The 12,186-nt window shown below is 33.4% G+C and overlaps 1 protein-coding gene across 1 annotated transcript; it reads right to left on the bottom strand.

The window, feature by feature from the left end:
* Positions 1–558: 558 nt before the first annotated feature.
* Positions 559–11,369, bottom strand: LOC117321514. Its single transcript, XM_033875939.1, has 10 exons — positions 11,257–11,369; positions 10,553–10,675; positions 9,355–9,549; positions 7,936–8,030; positions 6,492–6,611; positions 5,930–5,962; positions 5,527–5,638; positions 3,685–3,727; positions 1,891–2,042; positions 559–682 (listed from the first exon to the last, which is right to left on the bottom strand). Exons 1-10 carry the CDS (start codon positions 11,318–11,320, stop codon positions 618–620), a joined length of 1,002 nt encoding a protein of 333 aa, XP_033731830.1. The 5' UTR covers positions 11,321–11,369; the 3' UTR covers positions 559–617.
* Positions 11,370–12,186: the final 817 nt, after the last annotated feature.

The following is a 12,186-nucleotide window of genomic DNA, read 5'->3' as shown; positions in this document are numbered from 1 at the left end:
TTACACTAAAAGTATTACGTTCATATGGTAAAAAGACTTCATTCAAAAAGTAATTTTACATTTAATTACAGCCATAAGTTATCTTAAACAGGAGCATAAGAATAGAATAAAACGAGGCAACATTTGTGTAAATGAGTAACATTTTCTGAATGTTGACCTCTTAAGGATGTTGAACGACAGCGCAAACGTAGAATATGATAACATGGTCGAAAGATGAAACAACAAAATAGCATTGTTTTAATACGACACAATGTAACAGTCTATAATTAATTCCAAAGAACAAAGTGGAACTCAAGCGGAAGGTAATTTCATTGTGCTTACTTGGGATCTCCTCTAGATTAAGTTGAACATTATCCCAGGGTTTAGTAATGTCATTGTGACGTAATGTTGTTATGGAGGTTATCGTAAATACCTTTACCGTTATTCTTGTATACGGCCTTTATTCATCATATTGTCCTTTACCTTTACTGAAAAGACGATTGTCCAAACTGCCGCGTCGTATAGTAACGTACATGGCAACAAAAATCTAAGCATCTAAAAAAGAAAAATGAGAAACAATTATCGTCCTTTATTTATTGTTGATAAATGTATGACAACATCAGTACTTGCAGGTTGGATTAATAGTGACTGACTTTCTCGATCATCCTCCTGAGGGCCGTGATCTGGAACCCATGTTTAGTCGCTGAAACAATGACGTAAAGTAGCATTATCTATTTAGACTGAAGATTACGTTCGATTGTTTATAAAAGAAATATACATTACATAACCATACAAATTTACATTGCATAACCATACAAATATACATTACACAATCATACAAATATACATTACATAACCATACAAATATACATTTCATAACCAAACAAATATACATTACATAACCATACAAATATACATTACATAACCATACAAATATACATTACATAACCAAACAAATATACATTACATAACCATACAAATATATATTTCATAACCAAACAAATATACATTACATAACCATACAAATATACATTACATAACCATACAAATATACATTACATAACCATACAAATATACATTACATAACCATACAAATATTCACTATACTAAATATACACTACATAACCATACACATACATTACATAACCAAACAAATATACATTACATAACCATACAAGTATACACTAAATAACCATACAAATATACATTACATAACCAATACATAATCATACACTACATAACTAACATAACATAAGACATAATACATTAAACCACAAATCAAACCATACAAATATACACTACATAACCATACAAATATACATTACATAACCATACAAATATACACTACATAACCATACAAATATACATTACATAACCATACAAATATACACTACATAACCATACAAATATACATTACATAACCATACAAATATACATTACATAACCATACAAATATACATTACATAACCATACAAATATACATTACATAACCATACAAATATACATTACATAACCATACAAATATACATTACATAACCATACAAATATACACTACAGAACCATACAAATATACACTACATAACCATACAAATATACATTACACAATCATACAAATATACATTACATAACCATACAAATATACACTACACAATCATACAAATATACACTACACAATCATACAAATAGACATTACATAACCATACAAATATACACTACATAACCATACAAATATACACTACATAACCATACAAATATACATTACATAACCATACAAATATACATTACAGAACCGTACAAGTATACACTAAATAACTAAATAAGACAATTCTCAACTTTACAATGGTTAAGAACACCTCGCCAATACCGATTCCATGTTTTGCTATGATCAATGAATACAAAGATGTAGATTACCGAAGTATGTCCCCGTGTACCCCCACCAGTCCCAGCAGCCGTTAGGGTTAGACACAGTGGAGATCACTTGTGGGTACAGAATGATGATGTTGTTGAGCTCGGCAACTTCGTTGTAGCCGGCGTGACGGACGTACACATCTCCAATGGTTGTCCTTGAGGAAACAAATAATGCCATCGGTCAAATAAATATATCAAAAACAGTCTTTCTATGTTTAATTTTCGCTAAAACCAATGGTTTAACCGTTAATGTTTTTCCTGTATAGCATTTAAAATACATGTAGTAAACCTCTTCTGTACATGTTTAAATACTAGGCAACATAATTATGTGATAGCTCTATTCACACAGGAAAAGAATATTTAAAATGCATTGACAATGGTTTTCTTATCTCTACAATATGTTACAAACAATCTATAGTTAAGTGTTAAGATTTTGCGAACTTGTGTATTAGCACGATATGACGACACAGTAGTCCTCTGTTGGACCCCCCAAGCTTTCGTCTACGTTTCGGTATAAAATGTTCGTTGACAATCTGCTTGTTTTTCTAGAAAATCACGGCGCGAAATACGAGACTCTAAATGCCGAAAATCCGACTCCAACAGACGATTCTTATAAGTACATATCCGCTCTTCCTCTAAAGTCTTTTGACCATTTGCCACGATTATTGTGAAAATGAAAATTTGAGTTTTTTAACTGTAAATTTGAAGTTGTCGTGATTGGAAATATTCCAAGCCATCCAGAAAATGCGTGGATACTTGGTCTGGATAACCTTGGATCACGTGCTCGTAATTTCATTTTGGAACTATAGTTTTTCACGAATATCTAACGCTGAACGCGTGCGAGCTGTGTGTGACAAAGGAAGAACGTTCTATTATTGACATCGACCCTTCTTCCTGTTTTATTATCATCGTCCACAAATGTTCACAAGAAAGTTGTTTTGTCGTCAATCTTATATGGATATGATCCCTGTGCACAGTTCGGTATAAACGATCTAACAAACTCAGTTCGTTTCCAACATTACGCCGTTCAAGCTTGGTTAAGAACGCCATATTATATTATCTAGACACGATGTTGCCCAGCCAATGATTGGTTATCTTCGAATCTCTCTGGATGTCGACAACAACAAGCTTCTTCATCTTCAGAAATTAATCTCATTAGACTAATCCTTCGTAGTTGAACGGATTTTAATCATTTCTTCGTGTGCAATTTTGGAATTTCAGAAACGGCTGTAACAGGGGATGCTTCCAAAATATCTTCTAAATGCTCCAAAGATACAAACTGTCGCTATAACTGAATTGTATCTTCGATTGTACACATCACCGTCAAAGAGACAATGGAGAAATGCATGGTGAAATCTGCCATAACATCCACCGACAACTCGGTCGTATTAGACTTTCACGTTGTTTACTCATTGCTTTCAATACCAGCATTACCTGCTACTCCTGACCGTACAACGTGGTCCATATTATTTTTAAAATGAACTATTAGATGGTCAAACATTTGGAGGGCGGTTTCAGAGTAAAGTAATTAACGTTGAGAGTTGTATAAAAATGTACAACCTATCTTTGTTTTAAATCGACCATGATTACTGTTTGTCGGCGGTGTAGAATGGCGTAATTACAATCCATATTCCGACTGACATACTCAGTTATCAAATATACCAATATCACAAAATAGCTCCTTTGTTGGGAAAACACCATAGCAATCGGAGTTAGCAATACTGTATATTAATAAACTCGACAAGAAGACATGTAATAGGAATACATCAAAAACAAGTGTTTAAGGCAAATACGTACCTCCCCATTTTGCAGCCATGCAGAGCCACATGTAACTTACAGTCTGAAACAACGCATATCATATTAATGAAGCATTTACGTGTAATTTAGTGTCAGAAACAACACATATCATATCAATGAAGCATATACATTGTGCGTGTAATTTATTGTCAGAAACAATCGTCATATTAAGGATACATATATGAACTTGAACTTGATATAAGTATAAATTACATAATGGCTCTATGATGTAGGTCTATATCAATTATTGGGCAATATACTTGTACATATAAATATTTTTAATTCACGTTTATAGACACTTTACCAGATTAGAATTTTGTCTTAAGTGTGAAATTCATTTATCAGTTGATCAATCGTTGTTGAGTGAAATAGTGGGGAATATTGTTATACATGTACCACTTAACGTAATGCTGTTTCTATTGAATGCTAATACTCGTATATATTGAATTAAGTACCACATTGTTTATATGTATGATGATAATGTACACAAAATCATCAATGCCTACTGCAAAATAGATATACGTGTATATTACACATAGTATATATAGGAGGTGTGTTTACATTGATATTGTTATTTACATAGTATCGATTGCACATATAAACATTAACATATGTATTTGGGATAAGGAACTGTATATAAATGTTAATGATTAAACCGCCATGTAAAAACTGATAATAAAAATAATACTTAGTCTGCAGTGATATCAATTAAGCATTGATGAAATGATTAAAATTGATTAAATTGTTAACAAAACATGTTTTAATTTAAAAAAATCAATTTCAAAAATCAATTATAAGCGTTGATGTCAATATATTTTTCAGTTTTATTGGGTATGATACAAAATTTGTTTGCAAACTGTATGAAAAAGTTTACAAACAATTTTTTTCTTACCCCTATGAAACTAAAAAATCAACCACTTTCGGAAGGTTAAAAAATCCATTTCCCGAGATTCGGACACAAATTATCCCATTTATTTTGTGTATGCTATCAAAAACATGTCATCCATACGAAATCAGGTTACAAATGCAGTTTTCTAATCTATGATTTAGGGTCATTGATGTAAACAGTCCCGTCTGTATATGTGAATCTCCATGTAGAAAAACACACATGTCCTCCAAAACAAGGAAATAATACCAATTTTCCCCTTTTGTAAAGTTTTCAGCTACTTGGCCATCCTCAGGCACAAATCAAGGGGACGGCTAAGTCAAATCACTCTTGATAGAAATCTATTTATCCCATTAATGTATATCAGAGGTTTGATTTGTTTCAAAGTTTGAATACCGTTAATGAAAATAATGTAGGCATTATCATCTGGTAATCCGGATCTGTTTAAACATTTACGGCAGCAGTAGGCTTATTGCGTAATATTTCTCTATTACATTATTGTGTTTTTCTTGTTTGTTGTTGTTGTAATGTTGTGTGGTAACCAGTTACATTCTATCATTATATATTTCCTAAAGACAATGTATCTAGTCATATATTTCCTAAAGACAATTTAACTAGTTGTATATTTTATAAAGAAAATGTATCCAATTTTATATTTCCTAAAGACAATGTATCTAATTATATATTATATATTAGCTATACAATTTTGTTAATTATTTATCTGATTTATATGTATAATGTATTGATTTTTTTACTGTTCATATACATACTTTCACACAATGCGTAAAATGAAAGAATGTTAATCTATAAATCTAGCCGGTATCATTGTAAGAGATAGAGCATTTGATTGTGTAAGATCGCTGTACACACATGTATTTAGTAGTTTTACTGAAGACAATACATCATATTTGAAAAATAATTACAGATAACAGTGCTGTAACAGTTAGTATATTTACCCATGATCCTCTGTGAACATACTTCCGGTACGTACACATATCCGGTTACGTCCATGCTATATGTGGAAGGATGGGACAGATGGAAAAATTCGTTCTGATCGAATTTCAGCAACTGAATAATAATATAGATAAATAAACTAATATTAAACGACTGCAAAACAATAACATGTCATATAACGGCATATCGACAGGTTTCTGTCTATCTGAAACAATAACGTAGATAAATGTTTCTATCACATACGGTTCTGTTTACCACAACTAATCTACAGAAAAATGTCAACATTAATAACTGTTCGTCACGGAATACAAATTTTGGATATGTAAGCGGAAACTGGATGTACCTATCACAATAACTAAACAGAACACTATTGCCATTTTAAGATATGATTAGTTTGATACTCACGTTTCCTGAAATAGCAGAAGTACTCCAAGGTTTCTGAAAAGAATGTTAATCATATACAATGAGAGGACGATCTTTTTGGTGATTGTGTTTCAGTGTGGTGACAATGATGCAATGTTCCCATAACCTTAAAAACACTGGTTACTACGCTGAGAGACAGACATTGCTGATATTTATACTAAAAGTAACAAAAGTATTTTATATTTCTGAGAAGTGATTGTAATGGTTCATACATGTAGCTATGATAATTTTCCTGTATCGTTTGATAACGGGATAGCCGTATTAAAGTTGTGTTTTCTAATTTACTATTTATTAAATGGTTTATATAATGCTATTAACATATCGAGAATTTATATTGTATCATACCACAGAATATATTCCCTATATGGTCTTTATCTGGAAAGTAAAACATATTGTATTGCTAATTTAATAATGGTATATATTAAAACAGTACAGATACAGTACTATACAATATTATACTGTAAACTTTTATAATATTCTCTATGTATATGCCCCCTGACTTCTCTCTCATCCCCAAAATGTATGTAAAATGTACTATGTTTACCTTCAGTGTACCGCCGTATATGTGATTGAGTAGATCATAGGCGGCGCTGTAGTTACAGTTGTTAAGGTAACCGTTGGACGCTGACAGGATGTCACATTTCCCTCCATAGTTATCGGTCGGCTGTGATACATAATCATCATAATCAAAACAGTACATTGTCAAATATGACCAAGTTCTTTATTAACTTTGATACTTCCCACTCATCAAATTTACGTAATATTGATAACATCAAAAAATAATAAATACGTGCGTGACGCACTTCATCATCTATTAAAAGTTTTCATCTCACGAAGTTCTTAAATACAATACACTGTATATTATCAAATATATGTAGACTGCCTTTTTTGACATGCAACATGCACACGTACTTGTGGACAGGAGTGTGATTTTTCATTGAATATGGTGAGTAAGAACAAAGATTCTCTGAAGGGGTAGGTGGTGACCTAGATATTCGATCAGTTATTTTCTCTCTTAATGATTAAGGCTACATGTACTTACGTGGATTGCTAATTTTATAAACTTTTAAAATTGCTATAGAACGATTTATTCTCTTCTTCATTACCACATTTAATGAAGAATCACACTCCTGTCTACAAATACCTGTGGCAACATATGGCCATAGCATGAATACCGTATACACCACAAAGGATATTACACAATTGTGACGTCATGTAATAGGTTATGACGATGCACAGTCGCCTTGGTGGAGAAAAACGTACCGAGTCGAAATTGGCTGGTATTATATAAAATTATAATTAAATAATGATTCTGAATTAAAACGTATCGGCCTTAATACCAGAAACCTACCGATCAAATGATTCTAGGTATCTTGGTTTTCGGGAAGGCGTGGAGGCAGACGACAGACGCCGCTCCGTGGTAGTATTGAAACATTTTTCGGCATAGCCGTGTAATTTTCTTTTGGCCCGGATATGACGCGACATGTGGCGTTACTGGTCAATATAAAGTATGTGATTGGTCAATGTAGCGGTCAATGCAAAATACAGATATGCAGTTAAAAACGAAACAAAGTTAAGATTGAATGCAAGCTGATCATGAATAATTTGGATGTATCTTTTCAAATGGCACATTCATAAAATTATATTCCTGATTAACGATTCAAACTGATATAATTTTGTTTTCTGTACTGAAAGACATTAGTTCGTTCATTTATTTCACCAGCATTTTTATATTATAACCACCAGCATTAAAATTATGCCGTTTAACTTTTAAAAAGATATTTCTTGTTTGTTATAAGGTGAAACACAGTGTACAGCGACAATTTTAGTTGACAAAATGCTAAAAGCATTCTAGGCTGGTCACAGGAGAACATAAAGAGGGAATAACTCTCACTCATCAACATTAATCCAGTAGAGGGATTTCAGTACTACTACAGGGTAATAACACTCCTGTACCTAACAATACTGACAACTCCACATTAACATACCATGCAGTGTTCCGCAGCCAGGCCGAATACAGTCTTAATGTTACTTCTGTTTGAAATGTAATGCTGGTAAAACTGTTGTATATGTGGACCGTTTCCTAAATTTAAAACAAGAAAACAAATAATTGCAAGCAGAACAATTACTATATAAAGCACGTGATAAACATAATACATACATATGTATCATAACACCACTCATTATACTTCAAACCTTGCTTACCTATATCACATTTGCTGCCCTTTCGCTTTTGTATTTTCTGAAATACTATGCACCTTCTTCTCTATCGTATGAACTAAATGGACGTTCAGAAATGCATGTCTATCACAATCTTTTTCCTTCAACCAGCTAACTTAATGCTAGTAACACGTGTCCAACATCTTATCCAAACGTTTTGTTTGTGCCAACTAGCAATAAAACATGTTCATATCTCAACGTCAATAAAAAATACTAAACTGTATTCTCCTGTGACAGCTGGTTACTGTACAACAAGGTTTCTATATCCGGAATTCTTAATTACTCTATATGTGGATGTTTTAATATATTAATATTTCACTTAATACATGCAATTGATAAGTAAAATGTTCAGATATAATCATATTATTCAATAGCGCACGTGCCTGTTACGGTTATCTCTCTTGGTGTTACAAAGGACGTAACATACATATGTAATATATCGCCCGCGGACATTACTAGTAATTGCATGAGATTTCTCAAGAAGAAATTCTCTCCAACAGGCCTACATATGTGTATAGTGTAAATGACTGCATTAAGCTTATTAATTATATGGCACTGATTAACACTGTCGTGTACCCGTTAGGGAATGATCCTATCAAGATGGCTGCCCATCATTATCACAGAAGATAGCAGTGCAAAATCACTTATTGATAAAAACAGTCAGACTGAGATAAGTACAAAATCTAACGCCGAAATAGTTCGTATTAAACCATTTATCGGAGGCCAGTTTAGTTCATCAAGAACCTCGCAAAGTTAGGTGAAATGTAAAACATCGAGGCGTGATTGGTCGTGGGGTTTCGCTCATATGATATACTAGTAATCAAAACAGTCTAACGTTTATCTTTGTTTTCAGACAGGCTCCCTGATCAATGACATCGGCTGTTACGAAATAAGATGTACAACTCACAGACCTATGACATTCACAAAAACAAAGTAAAAATATTTTGTTTACACTACGGATTGGTCCCCAAAAGTTAATATCAAGTTCAACTTAAAATGTTACGAATTGGTTAAAAAACGAGATGTATTTTGGTTACAGGTACACAACACTGATTAATCTTGAGAGTACGGTTTTGAGTGTGTCAAAAGAAGTATTATTACAATTGAAGATACACAGATGTACTTAACGAAGAAACTATATTTTAAATAGACTGACCATATTATAAGCATAGAGTTTTACAACTGACCAGGGTTGACCACAGTGTCCGAGTTGCCACTGAAGATGTATACTTTGTCGTTTTGCAGGTTTGATGGCGAGTCCACGTTACCAAGAAATCCACCTGCCGTCACCAAAATTTCCATTGACGTTACCGATGTTACAGACGGTGTCTGCATGCACATGGAGGCACCAGCTATAAGTCCTCCGGAGCAGCCAAAGGGCACTGTGTGATTTAGATATTAGTTTGTCAGTACGTAATATATGATTTTCAGTATTTCTCATATTGATGGTGTCGATCAGCTACTTTAGATATATGTGTAATGATAAGGTAGTCGTGTCGTTGTGGAGTTTTTACATACTAAGTGCAGTGTATATATCCCTTATATTTGTATTTCATACAAGAGGTTCTAGATAGGCTTTAGAGACATAGATTATTCTTTTTAAACGAATAAAACGCACAAGAACTTATTCTTGCAGTACCAAGCTGAAGTTGTAAAAGAGTTCAATAATATCAGCAAGGAACCATCCCAAATATCATACATATTTCCTAATCATACCTTAGTGCTGACAGTATTTCCCTTTTCTTCTTTTTTGTAAATTTCTGATATTTGTGCTGGTGATATATCGTTTAGCTGCTGTGGATATCTACTGCTGATATGCCTGTTATAGATGTTACACTACGAGTGGTTGTTGGATGGAGTTCACGAGTATGTTATTTTTTAAAAGTTACAAAAGACACGTTTTTAGCGAGCGTCTTTTGTAACTTTTAAAAAATAACTTACGAGTGACCTATTTCTACCATAATAATATCGGCTTGAATCAAAGGGAACCGTGGCCAAGTATTATTTCGCACTTGCAAATAAAGTTACCGGTGACGACCGGGACCCGGTGATGTGACGTTATTCGATTATTGATGACGTCAATAACAGTTGCAGCTTGGGTCAAAGTTCGAATTCTTGACCAATCAAAAGACCGGAAGGTCATATACCACTAGTGGTATATAGCATATATTTATCCAACAGTCGACACATTTATACATTGGCTTGAGAGTGGAATAACACAACGTATTGTGGTAGAAAAATAAAACTCTTGCATGTTACCTCGGGCTGCGTACTAGGAGGGGAAATAACTCCAAATGTTACCTCGGGCTGCGTACTAGGAGGGGAAATAACTCTAAATGTTACCTCGGGCTGCGTACTAGGAGGGGAAATAACTCTAAATGTTACCTCCGGCTACGATCCCTACTCCCATCATTCTTTCCGAATTGATCACGTGCATCTGTGTTGCCATAGCTGCGCCAGAGGAAATTCCAGAAATAGATATCGTGTTAGCTCCAACATTGTACGTTTCTAATAAAAAAGAAATAAATCAAAGAACATAATCATTGTAGTACAAATGTTACAAATATTTTACTGTGTACATTGTATGGTATACATTGTACATTGTATATATGTTATAATAAAATTGTATATACTATAGTAAACATTGTACATGTTATAGTTAATATTGTATATGTTATAGTAAACATTGTACATGTTATCTTTTAAAATATACATACTTTAGTATAGATAATACATGCTGTCTTATACAATGTACATATTATATCATGCATTGTGCATGCTATCGTACACTTGTTATACGTTACACGTTATGTTATATATTGTAAGAAAGGTATAGTGAATTGTATACAATATAACATTGTTTACATGTCAACCAAGATTAATTGTGGAATTATAGTGTAAGTTGTGTCTATTGTACAATAGGACAATATTGTATGTATGTATACAGTTATATTAATTTAAATCAGATAAAATTTCCCGTGGATAAAACAATTATAAGATTAGTAGGTCTATCTTCCAGTCCTCCCATGACGTAAATGTTAGACAGGAAGTGGGAAGTTTTCCTAGAAATCCTCGTCGGACACGCCTACCTAGCCGTGGATCTGACGCCTGTAGGAGACCGATGAGGAAACAGAACAGGTAGAGTACTTCCATATCAGTTAGTATTGCTGGCTTATTATCAGGAGACGTGTCCTTATCTCGTCATTCCAAGTGTCACACACAGTGTATACCGACAATGGCGTATTATAAATACAAGTATTGTTTTACATTGATAGGCTTGGATTGTGTCATGATATTTTATACCTAAATGTAAGTTTAAACTTATTTGTTAATTGACATGAACAATGTAAACAAAATAGCATTTCCGAAAATGGACCAAGAAACATGTGTAAACAACACTCGCTGTTTTGTTTATACCGTTTTCTACCACAATACACTGTGCTATTCAACTCTCAGACCATCAGTTAATCATTACAGCTGTTGATTAACAATCTGTTTATACCACACGTGGTATAAACTCTGTACGCATTTTGATTGGCTAAAATGGTGAACTTTGACTCAAGCTGCAATTGTTATTGACGTCATCAATAATCTAATGACGTCACATCACCGGGTCCCGGACGTCACCGGTACACTTTATTTTTGCATACGCGAAATTATACTTGGCCACGTTTTCCTTTGATTCAAGCCGATATTATTGTGGTAGAAACAGGTCACACGACTCGAAAGCTCGTGTCTTTTGTAACTTTTAAAAAATAACTTACTCGTGTGAAATAAATTCCATATCCAACAACCACTCGTTGTGTAACCTCTATATAAACAACGAATGGTTATCATCGGATGAAAAATGACGGAGATATGGCGCTTTGCCAATTTTAGAGGTTTCTCCCACCAAAATTCAAAAATCGGGCTAAATTCACTTACAATTTTTCAGCTCCTTCATTTATACAAATTTGGATATAGAAGTTATTTCAGTCTAGTAAGTTATTGTTTAAAGTTACAAAAGACACCAGCTTTAG

Source organism: Pecten maximus, chromosome 2, assembly GCF_902652985.1.
Source record: "Pecten maximus chromosome 2, xPecMax1.1, whole genome shotgun sequence".
Lineage (NCBI taxonomy): Eukaryota > Metazoa > Mollusca > Bivalvia > Pectinida > Pectinidae > Pecten > Pecten maximus.
The sequence above is the reverse complement of the archived record's forward strand: the minus strand, read 5'-3'. Positions and strand labels throughout refer to the sequence as shown.

What these genes read in the sequence shown, in the direction of transcription:
- LOC117321514 (XM_033875939.1), bottom strand. Translation starts at nt 11,320, where the DNA reads ATGGAAGTACTCTACCTGTTCTGTTTCCTCATCGGTCTCCTACAGGCG. An exon ending in AGTAGGGATCGTAGCCGGAG is followed by an intron (nt 9,550 to 10,552) that starts GTAACATTTAGA and finishes TAAATCACACAG; the next exon opens with TGCCCTTTGGCTGCTCCGGA. An exon ending in CTTCTGCTATTTCAGGAAAC is followed by an intron (nt 5,639 to 5,929) that starts GTGAGTATCAAA and finishes ATTATTATTCAG; the next exon opens with TTGCTGAAATTCGATCAGAA.